This window comes from Esox lucius, chromosome 2 (assembly GCF_011004845.1).
Source record: "Esox lucius isolate fEsoLuc1 chromosome 2, fEsoLuc1.pri, whole genome shotgun sequence".
Classification (NCBI taxonomy): domain Eukaryota; kingdom Metazoa; phylum Chordata; class Actinopteri; order Esociformes; family Esocidae; genus Esox; species Esox lucius.
The window spans coordinates 4,180,826-4,204,737 of NC_047570.1; the positions used below are offsets into that span (position 1 = coordinate 4,180,826).

At 41.6% G+C, this 23,912-nt stretch overlaps 1 protein-coding gene across 2 annotated transcripts in view; it reads left to right on the forward strand.

The window, feature by feature from the left end:
• The window catches only part of tspan4a (tetraspanin 4a), a 138,136-nt gene that overhangs the window by 98,625 nt on the left and 15,599 nt on the right, over positions 1–23,912 (forward strand). For both annotated transcript variants that reach the window (XM_010897090.5, XM_010897089.5), the window contains one exon: positions 11,115–11,216. In XM_010897090.5, the coding sequence (XP_010895392.1) occupies positions 11,115–11,216 (102 nt within the window). The remainder of the gene's footprint in view (positions 1–11,114; positions 11,217–23,912) is intronic.

Consider the following 23,912-nt stretch of genomic DNA (forward strand, 5'->3'; position numbering starts at 1 on the left):
TTGTCCTCTTTAGTCCAGATGACATGGCGTCCCAGTTTTCCATAATGAACTTCAAATTTTGATTTGTCTGACCACAGAACACTTTTCCACTTTGCCACAGTCCATTTTAAATGATCCTTGGCCCAGAGAAAACGCCTGTGCTTCTGGATCCTGTTTAGATACAGCTTCTTTTTTGACCTATAGAGTTATAGCCGGCAATGGCGAATGGCACAGTGGATTGTGTTCACCGACAATGTTTTCGGGAAGTATTCCTGAGCCCATGTTGTGATTTCCATTACAGTATCATTCCTGTATGTGATGCAGTGCCGTCTGAGGGCCCGAAGATCACGGGCATCCAGTATGGTTGTCCGGCCTTGACCCTTACGCACAGAGATTGTTCCAGATTCTCTGAATCTTTGGATGATATTAGGCACTGTAGATGATGTTTACTTCAAACTCTTTGCAATTTTTCTCAGAGAAACTCCTTTCTGATATTGCTCCACTATTTTTCGCCGCAGCATTGGGGGAATTGGTGATCCTCTGCCCATCTTGACTTCTGAGAGACACTGCCACTCTGAGAGGCTCTTTTTATACCCAATCATATTGCCAATTGACATAATAAGTTGCAAATTGATCCTCCAGCTGTTCCTTATCTGTACATTTAACTTTTCCGGCCTCTTATTGCTACCTGTCCCAACTTTTTTGGAATGTGTAGCTCTCATGAAATCCAAAATGAGCCAATATTTGGCATGACATTACAAAATGTCTCACTTTCAACATTCGATATGTTATCTATATTCTATTGTGAATTAAATGTAAGTTTATGAGATTTGTAAATTATTCCATTCCTTTTTTACTCACAATTTGTGAGTAAAAAAGGAATGTCCCAACTTTTTTGGAATCGGGTTTGTAGATCAGGTTAAAATCTGGGTCTTAAATGTTTGCTCTCTGAATCTCTGGTTTTCTGTTCTTATATCCATAAGGGTTATAAGGGTTATATGCACCTCTAACCCTGTCAGTTTAACTGATAAAACCCATTATGACATAATTGTCTTGAATAGGGAATCGCTGTTCTATTTCTTTGGTATCTACACTGTTTGAATCATATTCTGAACTAATACTCTGTCAAGTCCTACTATTCCTTCAGCTGCAGTGAGAGAAAAAGTATTTGACAAAGAAAACAATAGGGGTGGGGGGAAATCAATACAGTATCTGGTATAGCAATTGTTTCCCTCCTGACATTGTATTGATACACTGAAACAAACAATCAATATTTTTATACATTTATTAAATGGGCCTAAAATGAACACCTACCTCCTGCCAAATGTGGGTAGATTTTAGAATAAGCAGGTAGAATGTTTATTTCACCAGTCATGCTGGTGGGTGGTCAGGGCTTAGTGGAAGTTTTACACTAGTTTTTTTGGACATAAAAATACTCTCAAGGCAAGTAGGGTATTTGAAAGTTGTGATTTATTGCAGAACAAAAAGCATTTAAAGTATTTTTGACATCCTTGACAAGTATAGTAGTTGTATGCTTACAATGAACAATGGGTGCCCTGACAGTGTACTGTAACCTACCGGAATGAAGTATTTAAGGATTGAATTCTAGTGTGAGAGTGACTACTTCCTAAACAGAAATCTATAAAGTGAGTGTTTCTGGGCTGTTTACATAGTTTGAAAACATGCTTTGTTTTCAATGTAACTGAGTTTAAAATGCGCTTGTTAGCAAAAATTTCAAATTACTAACAAAATAGTTTGAGAAATTATTCAACAGATTCTTTGATGTGTCCTTTTCAACGGTAACCTCCTTGTGACCAATACACCATGGCTAAGAGCTGTTCTTAGGTAAAACGCATTGAGAATTGCCTGGACACAGCTTATGCCTAGTTAATTGGCAATATACTACAAACCCTCAAGATGCCTTATTGCCCTTATTATCTGGTCATCACTGCAATTAGAGCAGAATCAATCAATTAAATATATTTTATGAAGCCCTTTTTATATCAGCAGTTTTTTACAGATATCTAGCCTTAAACCCCAAAGAGCCCACAAGAATAGTTAATGCACTGGAAAAATGCCCTAGTAGGGTCCAAAATTAGGCAGCAACTTGATCTGCAACACATCCAGGACTTCAGACAGGGACAGCTAGAAGTCATTTGGGCCAGTCGTGAGGCGTGGGCGAAGGTTAAAAGTGATGTGATATCATAACCTTGGTAAATGGTCTTATATACAACAGCTATCAGCCAATCAGCATTCAGGATACAAAGCTTTCAGGATACTCAGTTTAGGCTTAGAATCAGATCGCAAGATTTTGGGGAACTTGAGCAGCATTATACAATGTTACATCTTACTAGTTTCTTACTAGTTTCGTACTGAAATAATTTATTGTATGTTTATTTGGTGGTAAGTAGCCTAAGAGCTCCCCTTAGATTATAATATTTATCACAGTGTTCATCTGCACAGAGATAATTTTTTAAATAAATCAGTTGATTATAAATATCCTCTCTCAAGGAGTGTGGTTCCAGAGCCCAAGCCGTGCGTAGAGGTGATCCCGACTACCTCTAGTCGGAACCTCTCAACCTCACGCACGATCTCAGGCTCCTTCCCCGCCAGCAATGTGACGTTCCACGTCCCTAGAGCTAGTTTCCGTGTCCAGGGATCGGGTTGTCTAGGCCCCCGCCTTCGACTGCCGCCCGATCCTCTCCGCACCGGCCCCTTATGGTCCCTCCTGTGGGTGGTGAGCCCACGGGAAGGCGGCCCCACGTCGCTCCTTCGGGCTGAGCCATGGGGAAAGGCCCGGCCACCTGGCTCCAGGGTGGGGCCCCGGCTGCGCCATACCGGGCGACGTCACGGACCTCAAGAATGTTCTCATCATTAAGGGGTTTTGAACCGCTCTTAGTCTGACCCGTCGTGGTGGGCTGGTGTGAGGCCATGTGTTGGAGTTTACCCTGGTGAACGAGAGGGTCGGGGATAGGTCTCTCACTGTTGTTTGTGCCTACGGGCCGAACGGCAGTGCAGAGTACCCAACCTTCTTGGAGTCTCTGGGAGGGGTGCTGGGAAGTGCTCCGACTGGGGACTCTATCGTTTTACTGGGGGACTTCAACGCCCACGTGGGCAACGACAGTGACACCTGGAGGGGCGTGATTGGGAGGAATGGCCCCCCTGATCTGAACCCGAGCGGTGTTCAGTTATTGGACTTCTGTGCTAGTCACAGTTTGTCCATAACGAACACCATGTTCAAGCATAAGGGTGTCCATCAGTGCACGTGGCACCAGGACACCCCTGGCCGCAGGTCGATGATCGACTTTGTTGTCGTTTCATCTGACCTGCGGCCGTATGTCTTGGACACTCGGGTGAAGAGAGGGGCGGAGCTGTCAACTGATCACCACCTGGTGGTGAGTTGGATCCGATGGCAGGGGAGGAAGCTGGACAGACTCGGCAGGCCCAAGCGTACTGTAAGGGTCTGTTGGGAACGTCTGGCCGAGTCACCTGTCAGAGAGATCTTCAACTCCCACCTCCGCCAGAGCTTCGACTGGATCCCGAGGGAGGCTGGATATATTGAGTCCGAGTGGACCATGTTCTCCACTGCCATTATCGAAGCGGCCGCTCGGAGCTGTGGCCGTAAGGTCTCCGGTGCCTGTCGAGGCGGCAATCCCTGAACCCGGTGGTGGACACCGGAAGTAAGGGATGCTGTCAAGCTGAAGAAGGAGTCCTATCAGGCCTGGTTGGCTTGTAAGACTCTTGAGGCAGCTGACGGGTACCGGCAGGCCAAGCGGACTGCAGCCTGGGTGGTTGTGGAGGCAAAAACTTGGGCCTGGGAGGAGTTCGGTGAGGCCATGGAGAAGGACTATCAGCTGGCCTCGAAGAGATTCTGGCAAACCATCCGGCGCCTCAGGAGAGGGAAACAGTGCCCTACCAACGCTGTTTACATTAGAGGTGGGCAGCTGTTGACCTCAACTGGGGATGTCGTCGGGCGGTGGAAGGAGTACTTCGAGGATCTCCTCAATCCCACCGTCACGTCTTCCATTGAGGAAGCAGAGGATGAGGGCTCAGAGGTGGACTCGTCCATCACCCGGGCTGAAGTCACAGAGGTAGTCAAGAAACTCCTCTGTGGCAAGGCACCGGGGGTGGATGAGATCCGCCCTGAGAACCTCAAGTCTCTGGATGTTGTGGGGCTGTCTTGGTTGACACGCCTGTGCAACATCGCGTGGCGGTCAGGGACAGTGCCTCTAGGATGGCAGACCGGGGTGGTGGTCCCTCTTTTTAAGAAGGGGGACAAGAGGGTGTGTTCCAACTATAGGGGGATCACACTTCTCAGCCTCCCCGGGAAAGTCTATGCCAGGGTTCTGGAGAGGAGAATACAGCCGATAGTAGAACCTCGGATTCAGGAGGAACAGTGTGGTTTTCATCCGAGCCGTGGAACACTGGACCAGCTCTATACCCTCTACTGGGTGCTGGAGGGTTCATGGGAGTTTGCCCAACCAATCCACATGTGTTTTGTGGATTTGGAGAAGGCATTCGACTGTGTCCCTCGCAGCATCCTGTGGAGAGTGCTTCGGGAATATGGGGTCCTGGGTCCTTTGCTAAGGGCTGTCAGGTTCCTGTACGACCGAAGCAGGAGCTTGGTCCGCATTGCCGGCAGTAAGTCAGACTTGTTCCCAGTGCATGTTGGACTCCGGCAGGGCTGCCCTTTGTCGCCGGTTCTGTTCGTAATTTTTATGGACAGAATATCTAGGCGCAGCCAGGGGCCGGAGGGTGTCAGGTTTGGGGACCACACGATTTCGTTTCTGCTCTTTGCGGATGATGTTGTCGTGTCTGCCCCTTCAAACCAGAACCTTCAGCATGCACTGGGACGGTTTGCAGCCGAGTGTGAAGCGGTGGGGATGAGAATCAGTACCTCCAAATCCGAGGCCATGGTCCTCAATCAGAAAAGGGTGGCTTGCCCTCTTCAGGTTGGTGGAGAGTGCCTGCCTCAAGTGGAGGAGTTTAAGTATCTAGGGGTCTTGTTCACGAGTGAGGGAAGGATGGAACGGGAGATTGACAGACGGATCGGTGCAGCTTCTGCAGTAATGCGGTCGATGTATTGGTCTGTCGTGGTGAAGAAAGAGCTGAGCCGCAAGGCGAAGCTCTCCATTTACCGGTCAATCTATGTTCCTACTCTCACCTATGGTCATGAGCTTTGGATCCTGGATACAGGCGGCCGAAATGAGCTTTCTCCGCAGGGTGGCTGGGAGATCCCTTAGAGATAGGGTGAGAAGCTTGGTCACCCGGGAGGAGCTCAGAGTAGAGCCGCTGCTCCTCCACATCGAGAGGGGTCAGCTGAGGTGGCTTGGGCATCTGTTTCGGATGCCTCCGGAACGCCTTCCTGGGAAGGTGTTCCGGTCCGGTCCCACCGGGAGGAGACCCCAGGGAAGACCTAGGACACGCTGGAGGGACTATGTCTCCCGGCTGGCCTGGGAACGCCTCGGTGTCCACCCGGAAGAGCTGGAGGAAGTGTCTAGGGAGATGGAAGTCTGGGCATCTCAGCTTAGACTGCTGCCCCCGCGACCCGGCTCCGGATAAGCAGAAGATGATGATGATGATGATTATAAATATTTTCATTATGAGGTGTAGTGCATTTTTGCAGTGTTTGTCCTTATTTTTATGATCTTCAATGAGAAAAAGGAATTTCACATGAGAAAAGAACTGATGTTGATTTATTGCAAAAGTGAAAAATCCTGATATATTGCAATATCAAATTGCAATACTGAGTATATCGCAAAACATGAAAATCTCAATGTTGTTGTATCTGGATAATATCATATGGTGAGGTCCCAGGCAATTCCTACCACGAGAAAACAATTTGCTAGAGGCTCATCCTGTGGCTGGTTTTTACTTTGTATGTTCTTTCAGTAAGAGAAGGGGCAAAAATAGAGGAGAGGACACATTTTGAAGACAATTGAGAAAGAGCCAGGGATGGGCTCCAGTTTATCCTTAATCAATCAATGAACTATTAGGGAGAAAAGAAGCGTGACAAAACTGCAAATCTACAAGTCTAGAGAAAGTATTGTCTTGAGACATTCTAATAGCTTTACTGCTGTTATAACGAGCTGCTGTGGGAAGAGAGAGGGTTTGAGGAGCCTTCACACTGCATTCACAGCAAGGGGAAAACAGTTGTTTCTAAATCACACATTTGATTACAAGATGATTCAGGTTAATCTTAATCTAGTTGTCAGATACTTCCTTCTCAAATGCGTAGACGGTGTGGTAGAATAATGTGTCAAACCTCGCCTTCATTTGATAACCAGAATCTCCTAAGAAATTATTGGTACAAAATGCATCAGTGTAATCAGATTAGTCCTCAAATCATCTCCCACAACAGTGTCCTCAGATATTTTGATTACATTTAATGAATTGAATTAATAATTATGGAGAATAGAATTTGGATGTATCTTTATTATATAATTTCTTAGCAAATTATGATCTGAAGGTAATTAAGATCTTTGAATTACAAAGATTTATTATAGCAACATGGTGAACATACTGTACAACATTTTATGAAATCATGGCAGATTACAGCAAAATAATAGGTAATGGGAAATTGACTTGATTCATTGGAACAGGAAGAGGGAAAACTGATTCAATTTGGTCAGGGATAATACTGATTCAATTGAATACCGATCAGCTGTGTCACTTACCTGTTGCTTTGTTTTCTCACACTATTTAGTTAATTCACTCCCAGCCTTCCATTTGTGAGGTATTGTTTGTATGTTTGAACATTAACATTACTAACAACTTGAATCTCCTCACTGGTTGATGTGGTGTTACAGTGTCGCATAAATAAATAAGATGCCGGTCTGTCGTTTTGTATGGTGTATGGTGCATACATCAGAGTGAGAACATACGTCAGATTGAGAACACACGTCAGAGTGAGAACACACGTCAGAGTGAAAACCTACGTCAGAGTGAGAACATACGTCAGAGTGAGAACACACGTCAGAGTGAGAACAGACGACAGAGTGAGAACAGACGACAGAGTGAGAACAGACGACAGAGTGAGAACAGACGACAGAGTGAAAACAGACGACAGAGTGAGAACACACGTCAGAGTGAAAACACACGTCAGAGTGAGGACACACGTCAGAGTGAGGACACACGTCAGAGTGAGGACACACGTCAGAGTGAGAACACACGTCAGAGGACTAATGTGCCTAATCTTCGCGGGACTTTAGACCGCGGGGGAAACGCACACAACAATTGGTTGAAGGAACCCTTTAGTTCCTTGAATAGCAGTTCCTGGGACTCAAAGTTCCCGGTACTTTTTGGTGGCAACGCAGCTAAAGCCTTTCATTTCTCTTAGCAAGTATAGTTATATCAGTTCTACCATGTATTGGCCTTTTACCTGCCTGTGTTTTTGAGACCTGCCCAGCCCTTGTGTACTTCAGCCTGTATCTGTGCCATTCCGTGTTTGACCAAACCCTGCACCTCTGACTACTATTCAGCCTGCCCCTGCTATTATGAAAAGTGGCGCACACTGTGACTGGAACCACCTGCCTCTGTCGGGTATCATTATAGTCACTTTCATTAATGAGATCAACATGATGGATAAACCAAATTGAGCTTGCACACTCATGTGCTCCTCCAAAGTATCTTTATTAAAAATATGTGGACAACATTTCGATCCTCTGGGATCTTCGTCAGGTCTTTTTAAGATCCCAGAGGATCGAAACGTCTGCATACCTTTAATAAAGATACTTTGGCGGTGCATATGAGAGTGCAAGCTCTATTTCTCCTTTATTATTAAACTTTGTTCAGCCCTGCACCTCCAGAAGGATTTGTGCTTGACTTGACTTTCCCTTTCAAATCATTTGTACAGCCATGGCAGTTGGGTTATTGATCAGTTTACAATATTCTCTGTATAACAGTATAAAATAGGACATGATTTCTGTTAAACAGAAGTTAAGATTATAAAAGGTACGCAATAATCAAAGTATTAGTACATGTTTTTACTTCATACACAGTCTCTGTTTATGATTTTCTTTAGAAGGGGGAAGGATATGTAATCTTTCTTTTGTTGTTTTTACTGTTATCCCTTAAATCCTCTTTTGTTGTGGATCTGGGGTTGTGGCAGTATCAGTCTGGTCTGCCTTTCCCCTTCTGAAAGTCTCTGTCTCAGGAAGGTTCTTTGAAGTAAAGAAGGGTGTTTAATTTCTAGGCCTGGTGAGTAAGTTTGGTAAGAGTGGTTACATCTTGTACTGTTTCAGAAGCAGGCAGATAGATTTGTATTCAAATCACAGTTGGCCAAGATTCGCTAAAATAAAAAGACTGACATACTTTACTCAGTAAGGTCACTCCCATTGAATGACACAGTCACTCCTTCTAAGACCAACTTTGAATGGCTGTTTGCCATACTTATAGTTAGTTCTGGAAAAGTTTCGTTATTTAGGATATTTACCAAAATATATTAAAGTTACAGTAAAATAGGCTTAAAGTGTAGTCTCTCAGCATTAATTTGAGGGTATTCACATCCAAATTGGAGGAAGGGTTTAGGAATAACAACTCTTTAAAATGTAGCCCCATCTTTTTTAAGGGACAGAAAGTAACAGGACAATTGACTCAAAAGCTCTTTCATGGACAGGTGTGGGCTATTCCTTCGATATTTTTTCATCAATAAAAGCAGGTAAAGGGTCTGAAGTTGATTCCAGGTGTGGCATTCGCATTTGGAAGCTGTTGATGTGAACCCACAACATCGGTCAAAGGAGCTCTAAATGCAAGTGAAACAAAAACCCAGGGAGAGAGATAGCAGGAACATTAGGAGCGGCCAAATCAATAGTTTGGTACGTTCTGAGGGGGGGGGGGTGCACTGATGAGCTCAGCAACACAAAAAGGCCTGGACGTCCACGGAAGACAACACTGGTGGATGATTGTAGGATCCTTTACATTGTAAAGAAAAACCTCTTCACTACATCCAGCCATGAGAAGAACACTCTCCAGGAGGTAGGCATATCATTATCCAAGTCTACCAAGAAAAAAAGACTTGGAGAGCAAATACAGGGGGTTCACCATTCATAAGCCTCAAGAATAGAAAGGCCAGATTTGACTTTGCCAAAAACATCTAAAAAAGGCAACCCAGTTCTGGAAAAGTATTCTTTGGACAGATGAACCTAAGCTCAACCTGTACCAGAATGGAAAAAAGTATGGAGAAGGCTTGGAACGGCTCATGATCCAAAGCTTATCACATCATCTGTAAAACACAGTGGAGGCAGTGTGATGGCATGGCCATACATGGCTTCCAATGGAACGGGGTCACAAATGTTTATTGATGATGTGACAGAAGACAGAATCAGCTGGAGGATTTCTGAAGTGTATAGGGATATATTTTCTTCTCAGATTCAGCCAAATTTAGCAAAGTTGATTGGACAGCGCTTCACTTTACAGATGGAGAATCACCCATCGTCCAAATATTTGTGGACCTAAATGTAAACGAGCTGTGCACAATAGCTTGGGAACAAGGTTGTTCCAGAACAGTGTGTATTTAACAGGAACATAACTTCTGAAAGATGCAACATGTTGTTCAGAAATCACGAAAAGCAACTAAGACAAATGGTTGCTGACGAATGATGCAAAATCCTGGCAGTTTTAGCTGTGGTGACCCAACTTAATATAAGTCGTGTTCAAAGGCAATAAACGTGGGATATGATAATGTCTTTCCCTCTTGTCGTTGCTGCTCTTTTTCCTTCACTTATCTCGCTGTCTTTCGGACTTAAGAGAAAATGGATGTCTGTCTGTAGGGCTGGTTTCTCTGGAAAGATAATCTTTTCTTTCCTTCTTTTTCTTTCTTCCCTTCTGTCAATGCGATGGCATGAATGTTCCCATTGAGCGGTTTTTAATATGGCAATTTAATTTCCAACCGCCTACGGGCAATGTGTTTTCTACCCACACATAATGCCAACTTTGTTTATGTTTACTTTCTGGGTGCAGCTGAGAAAGCAGTGAATGATGTACTTCCATATTGGTTTTTACAATCACTGTGTACCGGGCCTCATTCTGTCTCTGCCATTAATTTATTTCCTAGCATTTCTCTAACCTGTTCTCTCACTCCTTCCCATTTTCTCTCTCAGATTTGTATTCTCTCTTTTTGTTACTCTGCCCTTTACCTAAAGTTCCCCATTTCGCTATTTTGTCTCTTCTCCTAAATAATTGATTCCTCCAATCCGTCCTTACCTTGCCTGGTGTAGTCAAGGAGGCTATGGCCGTCCCGGGGACCACATCAATATGGAGCCAACAGTGCAGAGCAGCAGCTTTGACCCAAGCTGCTCCCAGCGTTTTTACAGGAGTTCAGTTTACACTCCCTTCTAATTGGGCATGTTAGGCGCAACTTGAAAAAGCCTTAACTTTGTCTAGAGGTTTTGGGCCCTGTGCTCTAGTCAAAGCCGATTACTGTCTTTCTTGAGACAGATTAGACTACAGCTACAAGGCGTCATGCATTTTTACAAAGGTTGTGCTGCGTCAGCGGTATCATGATTTTATCCTTGATTCTTTGACTTTGGCTTTAACACAGGCTACATTTGGTCTGTGTTGTAAAGAGAAGTGTTTTTGCTGAGACGGATAGCCCATTTGAAATAAGCTTGGTTGAACAGGTCGCAGTGCTGCTTCACTAATGGCGTCAGATTGTAGCCATCTACACTAACAGGCCAAAAGACCGCACCACCCTTCTTTCTCTAGTGTTTGAGAGAGCAAAAGCTCTGGGTCAACAGCAATCAATTGCATTGACGTTTTGTCTGTTGGCTGTCTGAATGTGTAAATAAGGTTAAGTGGTGTGTGTCTGTCAGAGAGATAAATATTGTATTGTGTTTGATGTAAGAGTAAAGGAGGGTATTTGTCAATTGCATACAAGGGCTGACTGAAATGTGGCTTCTGCTTTTTACCCAACATGACTTAATTGGACAGTTTAGCAGAGCTGCCACGATATATTAGATGTTGTCAGGGACAGAACAACAGATTTTTTTTTTTACCTTGCTGTCTTTGGGATTCAATCTATCAACCTTTTGTTTGCTGGTCAGATGCTCTAACCACTAGGCTCCCCTGCTGCTGTGCATGCTTGTGTTTGAGAAATGATTTCTTCACCTTCATGTGTTTGTGTGTCCTGAATCCAGATTGATCACTACGCCCAGAGGGATTTGAAGAGGGGACTCCAGCTCTTTGGCACTGAGGGCAACGTGGGCTTGACCAACGCTTGGATGATCGTTCAAACTGATGTAAGTCCAGCTGTCCTCCTTATACTGCCTTCGGGTGTTCAACATTTAAACAACGCTGTCCTCAAATAATACTGGTCCCCGATCTACTTAATGCATGACAATGACCATGGACACTAGCAAGATGGCACAATCAGATATGGATCCTGGCTAGTGTCAAAATGGCCAAAGCTTAGAAAAAAACTGTTCTGCAGGCAAGTTACACGATCATCCATACAACTTCAGATTGATGAGAGATTACGCAGTCTAACCTGATTCGAACCAATAAGAATAGCCTTGTATTCTTAAAATAGGCTGCCAAATGCTTGCCAAACAGTAAGAAAAATGCAAATTGGACCGCACATTTCCCTAAAGAATAAGAATGTTTGTTTCTGCACTCACTTTGATGTGCTTGGCTTTGTATTATTTATGGCCGAAATCTTCAACTCAAATCATGCACAAAATAGGAAATATGAGGTGAAAGAAGATGGTAGGGAGAAGACAGCATTAAGGGACTTAATAAAAGTAATGCTTTTGAGGGCTGTCGAGAGACATCAAAAGATGCAGGATTGAAGATATTAAACTTTGGGGCTATTTGATCCCAGATTGGCCCTGTTTTACATGATCAAGTCCAGTTTGACTACTTCTGGTGTTCATAGGGTGACTGCTGTGTGTGTGTTTGTTTAGACCTTTTGTTTCCATCCTTGTAAGGACCTAAAAATGTTAAGTCCCATCAAGGATAGTGAAAGATTTCACAGGCCCCACCAGGGAAAATGCAATTTAAGCTTTAGGGTTAGGTTAGAGTTAAGGTTACGATTAGGTTTATGTTTCAGGAAATTTATTTTTAAATCTTTTTTTGGTCACAAGGATAGTACTAGGTGTGCGCGTGAGAGCACCCTGCAACATATCAGCGAGAAGGAGGGAGAGAGGGAGGGAGGGAGAGAACGAGGGTGTAAGTCAGTCAATAACTGCATACTTCTGGCTGTGCGTAAAACGTGCGTTCAATACGAGATTCTTGATGAGTTCATTCCATCTTCTATAAGATGGAATCATTGACCCATTACTTACTGAATATATTATTACACTGCAACACATCCCCAGGGCAATGGCTACAGGCATTGATTTCTGGAGAAAAAAAACGGAGCAATGTTTACCACACGTACAAGGTCCTGGGTGAGGGCAGGGGTCAATCGTAGGATGGAAGGATGCAAGACTTTTGCTGTTATCTTTCCTTTATTGTTTATTTTTTTGTTCCAGGGAAGTCTGTTCCCTTTTTACATTTTATATTTACAGCTCCGGGAAAAATTAAGAGACCACTGCACCTTTTTCTTTCCTTTCCAAAAAAGTGGAAAAGGAAGGTTTTGAGTGAGGAACAGAAGGGTTAAAATTTAGAGACCATTGCAAATTGAACGCTTCTGTTCCTCACTCAAAACTTTCCTTTTCCACTTTTTTAGAAAGGAAAGAAAAAGGTGCAGTGGTCTATTCATTTTTTCCGGAGCTGTTTGTGTATACACACACGCACACACACAGTTGAAGTTGGAAGTTTACATGCACCTTAGCCAAATACATTTACTCAGGGGTTCACAATTCATTACATTTAATCCTAGTAAAAATTCCCTGTTTTAGGACATTTCGGGGATCCTTCCACAAGTGTCCCACAGTAAGTTGGGTGAATTTTGTCCCATTCCTCCTGACAGAACTGGTGTAATTCAGTTAAATTTGTAAGCCTCCTTGCTCGCACATGCTTTTTCCGTTTTTTCCAAAATATTTCTATAGGATTGAGGTCAGGGCTTGGTGATGGCCACTCCAATACCTTGACTTTGTTGTCCTTAAGCCATTTTGCCACAACTTCGGAAGTATGCTTGCCATAACATTTGGAAGACCCATTTGCAACCAAGTTTTGACTGCCTGATTGATGTCTCTCTCTGATGATTCCTCATGATGCCATCCATTTTGTGAAGTGCGCCAATCCCTCCTGCAGAAAAGCACCCCCATAACATGATGCTGCACCCCTGTGATTCAGGGTTGGGATGGTGTTCTTTTGTTTCATCAGACCAGAACATTTCTCCAAAATATACAATATTTGTCCCCATGTGCAGTGGCAAACCATAGTTTGGATTTGTTTATGGTGGATTTGGAGAAGTAGCTTCTTCCTTGCTGAACTGCCTTTACATTATGTTGGTATAGAAACTCGTTTTACTGTGGATATAGATACTTTTGTACCTGTTTCCTCCTGCATTTTCACAAGGTCCTTTGCTGTTGTTGTGGGACTGATTTGCACTTTTCGCACTAAAATACGTTCATGTCTAGGAGACAGAACACAGCTCCTTCCTGAGCGGTATGACGGCTGCATGGTCCCATGGTGTTTATACTTGCATACTATTGTTTGTACAGATGAATGTGGTACCTTCAGGCATTTGGAAATTGCTCCCAAGGATGAACCAGAGTTTGTTGAGGGCTACAATTTTGTTTCTGAGGTCTTGGCTGATTTATTTAGATTTTCCCATGATGTCAAGCAATGAGGCACTGAATCTGAAGGTAGGCCTTGAATTACATCCACAGTTAGACCTCCAATTGACCCAAATAATATCAATTAGCCTATCAGAAGCTTCTGAAGCTATGACATTTTCTGGAATTTTCCAAGCTGGCTAACAGCACAGTCAATGTAGTGTATGTGGAATTCTGACCCACTGGCCCAGCAGACTTGCCAAAACTATAGTTTGTTACATGAAATCTGTGGAATGGTTGAAACATTTGTTTTAATGACTTCAACCTGAGTGTGTGTTTGTATTTATACAGTTACAGGTTTGCTAAAAAGTTTGCATACCCTTGGAGAATTGGTAATATACAGCTCTGGAAATAAATAAGAGACCACTCCTAAAATTTCATAAATCAGCATCTCTACATGTATGGCAGCCATTCCATTCCAGAGTCTGTTAAATTCCAACATAGGCACAACTCATTTTACTTAATGAGGTACTGATTAGGTGATTACCTGAAGCAAATCTAATTTTATGAGGAAAAAAACCACTGCTGTGGTCATCACTATCCTCATGCAATAGGACCAGCTGGATGGCAAAAACAGTGCAAGTACTACCTCAAAAGGTAATTTGAATAAAAAAACAAACTATTCAGCATGACAAAAGAGTTGAAAAGAAAAGCTTTGAGTGAGGAAAAGATGGGTTCAATTCTAGCTTTACTGGCAGAGGGATACAGTGAGTGTCAGGTTGGATCCATCCTGAAAATTTCAAACACAGCGGTTCATAAGAACAAGGTCAAGCAACTAACATTGGGGACAACAGAGCTACAGACTGGCAGAGGGTGAAAACGACTGTCCCCAGCCCGAGATGACCATCAACTCATTCGAATGTCACTCAACAACTGTAGGATGACATCAAGTAACCTACAAAAAGATTGGCAAACAGCAGCCGTCCGCGAGGACGGTTTGAAATGGGCTCCTAGGGGCAGGCTTTTCAGCTTTCGTACCAGGCTGAAGTTTGCAAAAGACAATAAGGATTGGACCGTAGAGGAATGAAGTAAGGTCATCTTCTCTAACAATTCAAATTTTCAGCTTTGCCCAACACCTGGTCGTCTAATAGTTAGACGGAGACCTGGAGAGGCCTACAAGCCAGTGTATCGCGCCCACTGTGAAATTTGGTGGAGGATCGGTGACGATCTGGGGATGCTTCAGCAAGGCTGGAATCGGGCAGATTTGTCTTTGTGAAGGACGCATGAATCAAGCCAAGTACAAGGTTATCCTGGAAGAACACCTGCTTCCTTCTGCTCTGACAATTTTCCAGCAAGAAAATGCACCATGCCACACAGCCAGGTCAATCAAGATGTGGATGGAGGACCACCAGATCAAGACCCTGTCATGGCCAGGCCAATCTCCAGACCTGAACCCAATTGAAAACATCCGGAATTTGATCAAGAGGAAGATGGATGGTCACAAGCCATCAAACAAAGCCGAGCAACTTGAATTTTTGTGCCAGGAGTGGCATTAAGTCACCCAAAAGCAATGTAACAGACTGGTGGAGAGCATGCCAAGATGCATGTAAGCTGTGATAAAAAATTAGGATTATTCCACAAAATAGATTTCTGAACTCTTCCTAAATAAAAACATTAGTATGTTGTTGTTGAAAAATGAATATGAATTTGTTTTCTTTGCATTATTTGACGTCTGCATCTTTTTTTTGTTATTTTGACCAGTTGTTGTTTTTCTACAAATAAATACTCTAAATTACAATATTTTTATTTGGAATTTAGGAGTTCTGTTGTCAGTAGTTTACAGAATAAAACAAAAACTGTCATTTTACTCAAACACATACCTATGAATAGTAAAATCTGAGAAACCGAAATGTTTTATTTGTCTCTTCATTTTTTCCAGAGCTGTATGTACCATTTGTAAAGAAAACATGAGTGAGTAGGCAAAACACATGTCTTTTATTTCTTATGAGATTCACATTCAACTGTAGGTCATAACAGAATGGCACAATCATAAAACAAACATGGCAACAAAGATTTTTTTTTTTACTGACCCGTTTAAAAGTCTGCATATCTTTAGTTCATAATACTGTGTATTTCCCCCTTTAGCATTAATGACAGCATGCAGTCTTTTGTAATAGTTGTCTATGAGGCCCCGAATTCTTGCAAGTGGTATAGCTGCCCATTCAACTTGGAAAATGCCTCCAGGTCATGCAAAGTCTTTGGTCGTCTTGCATGAATTCCACGTTTAAGATCTCCCCAAAGTGGCTCGATGATATTAAGGTCAGGAGACTGTGATGGCCATTCCAGAACCTTCATCTTTTTCTGCTGTAACCACTGGAGGGTCAACTTGGCCTTGTTCTTAGGGTCATTGTCGTGCTGGAAAGTCCAAGAGCGTCCCATGAGCAGCTTTCCTGCAGAAGAATGCAAATTGTCTGCCAGTATTTACTGATAGTACGCTGCATTCATTTGCCATACATTTTCACAAGATTCCCTGTGCCTTTAGAGCGCACACACACCCAAACATCAGTGAGCCACCATCATGCTTCATAGTGGGTATGGTATTCTGTTCACTATAGGCCTTGTTGACCCCTCTCCAAACGTAGCGCTTATGGTTATGACCATAAAGCTCTATTTTGGTCTTGTTACTCCAAATTAAAGTGTGCCAGAAGCTGTGAGGCGTGTCAAGGTGTTGTTGGGCATATTGTAACCAGGCTTTTTAGTGGCATTGGTACAGGGGGTCTAGGGGTCTTGTTCACGAGTGAGGGAAGGATGGAACGGGAGATTGACAGACGGATCGGTGCAGCTTCTGCAGTAATGCGGTCGATGTATCGGTCTGTCGTGGTGAAGAAAGAGCTGAGCCGCAAGGCGAAGCTCTCGATTTACTGGTCAATCTACATTCCTACTCTCACCTATGGTCAAGAGCTTTGGGTCATGACCGAAAGGACAAGATCCCGGGAAGGTGTTCCGGTCCCGTCCCACCGGGAGGAGACCCCGGGGAAGACCTAGGACACGCTGGAGGGACAATGTCTTCCAGCTGGCCTGGGAACGCCTCAGTGTCCCCCCGGAAGAGCTGGAGGAAGTGTCTAGGGAGAGGGAAGAAGACCGCGACCCAGCCCCGGATAAGCGGAAGATGATGATGATGGCACAGTAAAGGCTTCTTTCTGGCAACTCGACCATGCAGCTAATTTCTGTTCAAGTCTTTTTCCAGAGCAGCCTGTATTTCTCCTGAGGTTAGCTGTGGGTTTTTCTTTGTATCCCGAACAATTCTTCTTGTGGTTTTGGCTGAAATCTTTCTTCATCTACCTGACCTTGGCTTTGTATCAAAAAATCCCAGACTTTTCCACTTCTTAAAGGGTTCGTCTAAAAATCACATTTATCCCCAAAAATCACTTACCAATATGTTAGTTTGTAATGGACATAGAGTAATTTCTTCCAACCATCCATTATTCAGCTCTGTCCCCGACTGTAATTAGCATTCATAGCATCTTCCAAATTCATGAATGAAAACTGTGCGTCCCACTACAGCAAAGCTGCATTGCAAGCGGAAAACTACTCCAAAACACTTCCACCTACATTTCGTAATCTGTTCACGGTAGCATACATTTTTTTAACTTTACAGTGACAAAACAACCAGCGGAATATGGTCAATCCAAACAACATTAGCAAACTATTTCCTACAGACATTCACACAGCTTGTGTGTTTCGGCGATTACGTGATCTGGGTGGGATTGAACAGAAGCTACGCGAGGTGAGAGTTTCTCTAGTCCATTATCGTAAATATGCCCCAAAAACAATGGACCAGATGGTAGGTTTATATTCAAGGGGTTTAGCTGATTTGCACAGTTCAGATACACATGATTGAATGAATAGAAATAAGACACTTTTGCATGTTGCTTATCATACTATAGATAATGCTAAAGCATAATCTTTAGTCTGATGTCGTTACGAGTGGAGCCGCGAGTGGGCTCAAGCATACAACACCAGACACAATCAGAGAAACAAAAAGGGTGTTTTAATGGTGGCTGGGATGGAAGGACGAAGGCCAGGCCAGAGGGGTTGGGGCTGGGCAGGTAGGTAGGTGGGTAGATAGGGCGGGGCAGACAGGACAGCGGGTAGGCAGAGAAGGTGGCTGACAGGCGGGCAGGTGGAGGTGTTTTGAGGCTGGGTAAGGTGGATCTTGGTAACGAGGAATAAACAGGGTTAGTTGGAAGGAACAACTAAACTGGGTGCTCAAACTATGGTTTGAATCGGGCGGGAACGTTACTACCTAGTAGTGAATAACAATGATCTAGCGCAGGACAGACGGAAACCAGGGTATATAGGCAGGCTGATGAGGGAATGAATAGCAGGTTTGGAGACTTGAGGGGCAGTGGGGGAAAGCCCCACATACATGGACAGACAGGAGAGTGAGAAAGCCTGGGCCGGACTATGCGGAGGTGGATGCGGAGGGCACGACAGATGTACAACAGTGCATTTTGGATGTACAATCACGTTATGAAACTTAGAAACATAGTTGGCAAAAATACATTAATCAGATAAATGCCTGCCTGATCGGCTTTGCAAAGATTTGCAACCTAGATTATAGCTTGAATCAAAACAGAAAGATTTGATCAGACGATCTGTTTATAGGCAAAAGACATTGGGTATGGACTTGACAATATAAACAAGAAACCAGGCAAGCCTAGTTCAGCCGGCCTGCCATAGAAAGTATTGTCATTGCATGATTCCAACCTGGATCTCACACGTGAATGGCTGCATCGTTAACCACTACACCACAGAGCTGCACTTTTACTGGATATCAGTATAGCCTCTTGTCTTATCATGAACAAATCCTCTTTTGCCATTGGTGGTTTTAATAGTTAATTGTCCATTCATGAATTAAATTGATACAGTTAAACTGACTAACGTTTCTTGCTAAGTTTACCTCTACCACAAGCGGCAATGTATTATGTTTGCCACTGGCCGCATATTAGCCAGTAATAAGCTTTACCAGTATCAACTAACTTACTGGAATAGTCATAAGAATTGAGCAATTGCTAGCGAGTCTGCCAAAGCTATTTCATTTCATGGCATAGGAACGTATTTTTTTTTCTTTCATGGCAAAACAACTCACTTTTTTCTTGGTTAAGGGAGGCCATGATGGCGCCATTCCAAACAGACACGCTGCACTCTTAATCCTCAGACATCATCGTGATTTACATGCAATTAGTGAGGAAAACTACTTTTCTCTTCTCATTTTGCTAATGATATTAGGGATTAACATTAACTTTGCTTGAAATTCGGTCATATGGGCAAACGCAAAGCGAAACATCACTTTCAGACGAGCATGGAGAAAAATGGAAATATTGCTCCATCCCAACTCTTCGCCTCATGTCCAGATGATGCAATGCTGACAGATTTATTGAATGTTTCTACTGAGTCCGTCGAATTAGAGAACTCCAGCTAAAAGCCCAGCTGCAAAAAAAGGAAAGATTACATCTCCTGACTCTGACTTTAATAAGGTTATGGCTGCCATTCAGTCTCTCTCAGCAAAATGTGAAGTTATTTTAGAGAAGGTTACCTCTATGGAGGAAACGGTGAGAAACACTGATCAGGCCATGGCCTTCATGAATGCAACTGTTGAAAAACTACTTAAAGATAGTGCTAACCACAACGGGAGAATTGTTGCGCTGGAAAAGAAGACCCTAGACCTGAGAGAAAAAAACAAACAATTCAAACTTCAACTGTTGGAGACGAATAGCTATCGATGAAGATGGGGGCTGAGACTGCAGGGAAATACCCGGGACCTGGTGATCGACATTCTTGGCAAGATCTCTCCGAAAATTGCTGGAAAGCTACCGGAGGTGGTGGATTCCGTGCACAGAATTGGAAAGAGGAAAGACGGTGACACAGCGAGAGGCATAATCATTCAATTCAGCATGCGTCACTATCGTGATATCGTATGGAGGGATGCAAGAGGCTCGAAATTTCTGGAGGATGCCCATCTCCGTCTAAAAGATCTGTCACCTGGTTCGGGCCAAAGCTTGGCCTTTGGTTCAGAAAGCCAGAGAAGAAGGCAAAAGAGCGTCATTCATAGGTGCTTTTGCTTATATTGAAGGTAAAAAAGTTAATGTTGACACTGATAGTTGTTTGAAGTTCGTTGGACATTTCATAGTCCCTAACAACTTACATTGTGGTTGTATTAATATTTGTTGACATCTTGTTGCATGTAAGATCCCGGTGGTTCTATTCTTCTCTTTGTTACAAGAAACTTAACCTAATTTAGGAGGTATTTGCTTTTTCACTGTTTTATTTGTTGGATGACAGTTTTTAATTTTGGGAGATTAGATTTTATTTCTCTTAATGTTAGAGGACTGAGGGAGATCGATAAAAGGAAGGCACTTTTTCTTTTCGTTAAACAAAGGGAGGCTAAAATTATTTTGTTTCAAGAAACTCACTCTTGTGATAATGATTTAAAGTTTTGGAAGTCTCAGTGTGGTGATTCTGCTTTTTTTTTGTCATGGAACAAACCATTCTGCAGGGGTCGCTATTTTCCTCAATAAGTTAAAAGGAGATATAGTGGAAACAATTTATTCTGGTGAAGGGAGATGGATTATAATAATTTTAAATATTGACAATACGAAATTTATAATTTGCAATGTTTACGGTCATAACAACAACATCTAAAATGTCTCTATGTTTAAGAAACTTAGTTTGATACTTACAAATCTAAAAAGTAAACACACAGATGCTTATTCATTGTTAGGAGGAGATTTTAACAAAGCCCCCAAAGAACAGTACATTGAAGGTTTTTGACTTGCTTTGTGACGATTTACAGGTCACTGATGTTTGGCGCTTTTTACATCCTCATGATAAGGAATACACCTGGACAAATAATGCTCTTACTCGTAAATCACGAATAGATTTTTGGCTCCTTTCTACTAATGCTGTTCAATTTGTTTTGGATACTTTGATTACTTATGCACCTTTATCAGATCACAATTTAATCTCAATTTCTTTAATTGGCAATATGAATAGTTGTAAAATAATTTGTGGTTATTGGAAATGTAGTTACTTTCAGATGCAAAATGTGTAGATTGTGTTAAAAACACTGCTTCAATCCTGGACGATGAATCTATGAGCCATATCCAAAGATGGGAATTTTTCGAATTTAAAGTCAGACAATTGGCAATGCGTCGAGGTAAAGAGCTTAAAAGGGTTAAATCCCAAAGATGTCAAGTTCTTCTTGATGAACTTGAAAAGTTATTGTCTAAAGAAATTCTTAATATAGAAGAGGAAACGTATCTATCTGATTTGCGAAATGAAATAGATGATCTTTATCTTGATTTAGCTAAAGGTGCCTTTATAAGATCCAGGGCAAAATGGTTGGAAATGGGAGAGAAAAATACCAGCTATTTCTTTTCTTTGGAAAAAAGAAATATAAAAAGAAACTCTGTAATGGCTCTAAAAATCTATGACAACATTAACAAAAACCCCTCTGAAATAAATCATTATGTATATTCTTTTTTTAATAAATTATATAGTTCAAATTATAATGTAAATTATGTGAATTCCTCTCTACAAAAAATAAAACGTTACATTTCAGTAATTTCAAATGAGTTTAAAACGGTTTGTGAAAAGGACCTTACTGTAACTGAACTAACCAACGCAATACAGTCAATAAAGAAAGGTAAATCCCCTGGCTCAGATGGCCTAACTACTGAATTTTATGCACACTTTTGGGAAACTATCAAGAGACCACTACATAGAATACACAACGACTGTATTAATAATGAAGAATTAAGTACCTCTATGAAACAAGGGCTCATCACCCTAATAACCAAAACCTGATAAAGATCCTCTCTTACTTGACAATTGGAGGCCAATCACCTTACTACATTTAGATTACAAAATTATATCTTTAGCTTTTGCCAAAAGACTAAAAACAGGTTTGTCTGAAATAATTAATGAAACACAAACAGGTTTTATGTCTCATAGATTATGCACATCATATTAATTCGGATGCAATCATATTGTTTCTAGATTTCTACAAAGCATTCGACACCATTGAACACAAATTTCTATTTTTGGCATTAGAGTTGTTTGGCATTGGAAACATTATTATCAAATTTGTTAAAATGATATATAAGGACATTAATAGCTCGGTTCTTTTACAATTTTATACTTCTAATAGATTTCCTATTAATAGGGGAGTGAAGCAAGGTTGTGGAATATCTCCTTTTTTGTTTCTGTTAGTTGTGGAATTACTCTCTCTGAGTATTCGTAATAATCCTGATATTAAAGGGGTGTCCACGTTTGACCGTGAGATAAAAATTTCACAACTTGCGGAAGATACAACCCTGTTTTTAGAGAATACAAATCAGGTTGGTAAGGCTCTTGAAACAATTAATACATTTTCAGAAGCTTCTGGTCTAAATTTAAATATTCCTAAATGTGGAATTCTTTGTTTATTTGAATCTTCTGGAACTTCTGTGAATAATATACCCATTAAAGATAATGTGAAATACCTTGGTATTCATATCTCCAAGAAAATATCTCTTAGACAAGATATGAATTTTCTCCCTAAAATTAGAAAAGCTAAAATAATACTTAACAATTGGCTTCAAAGAGATTTATCTTTTCTTGGTAGAGTTCTTTTAATAAAAGCTGAAGGTCTAGCTTGCCTTTTATATCCATCTTTTTCATTATTTGTCCATTAGAATACCTGTAAACAGATCAATAGTTTATTGTTTAAGTTTTTTTGGAAAAACAAACATCAGTATCTGAAGAAACATGTTTTATGTGGAATAAAACTGAGGGAGGTTTTGAAATGCTTGATTTTTTCAATGTTAATAATACTTTCAAACTGAATTGGGTAAGGAATTGTATCAATTCTCCAGAGTCTATTTGGTATTTTATCCCACACAATATTTCTAAAAGAGTGGGAGGGCTTAAGTTTTTGCTCACCTGTAATCTCTCTCCTTCTAAGCTTCGTTTAAAACTTTCTAAATTCCACGAACAGGCTCTTTTGGCGTGGAAAATTTGCTTTGTCCACAATTTTTCCCCACATAAAGTTAAGCTATGGAACAATGAAAACATTATTGCAAAGAACAAGTACATTTTTTTAAAGAATTGGCATGAAAAGGGTATTGATTATCTTTGTGATTTGTAGGATCCACAAGGGAATGTTTATTCTTTTTATGATTTCATGTATAAATATAATTTCCCTGTTACTCACAAGGGATTTCTTACTGGTAAAAGCTATACCAAATGGACTTGTTCATCTAATGAAATGTCATTTATCATTTAAATAGATTGTAAAGAGTGAACAGAAATTTCTGATTGAAGACAAGAGTATTTACGACCCAAAATGTAGCAATAAAATTATAAGAAATGTGTTTCAGTCAAAAAAACGAATTACCCCGAGGGGGACTTTTTTTGGGAATTCCTTGATAGAAAATATTAATTGGAAAAAAGCATGGCTCTTACCTTACAAATGTTGTATTTCCAACAAGGAAAGAACTGCATAATATATATCCTACCAACGAAATCACATCTAAATTTTTAACATTTATTTTATTGGCAAAATATTTTATTCATAAATGCAAATTTGCTGTTAAAGTACCCAAATTAAATATTTTTTTGTGACTTCAACTACTTTGTAAAGACACTATCAATCTACCAGAAATAATTAATAAATGTCATTGCTCTCAATAGATTTGAACGTAGGTCTTCCATACGAGATACACTGTCGTTACACACTAAGCCAAGGTATTACAAGTTTCAGCAGTCGCTAGCATTGAGGCTTGTGTTAAATAGGCTTATTAGTAACTAACTTCCTAGGAATAATCATAAGTATTGAGCAATTGCCTGCAAGACTGAAGATGAACTATTCCATGCTAGAAACAGTCGCTATATAACTGTATACAGTTTCAGTTAAGGCTTAAGTTGTTAAGCCAGCAAATGTATTTGTCTATCCTGACCCAAAACGCATGCACGGATACGTACTTCGAAAATCCACCAGAAACAGTTGCAGTATAACAGTTTTATTTTATCCCGTGTATGGAGTATGCTATCCAAATAAATAGCCGTGACTTATACACTTGTATACATTTTTGGAATGTTAAAAAAGAAAAGTCTCCAGCACCGCAAGAGTAAAGGGGGGGAAATCCGGATGATCAACCACACATCTTGGAACGAGTTCAGCTTCAGGGACTGGGTCATTCATGGTCTGCAGCATTGGCATCAATAGTT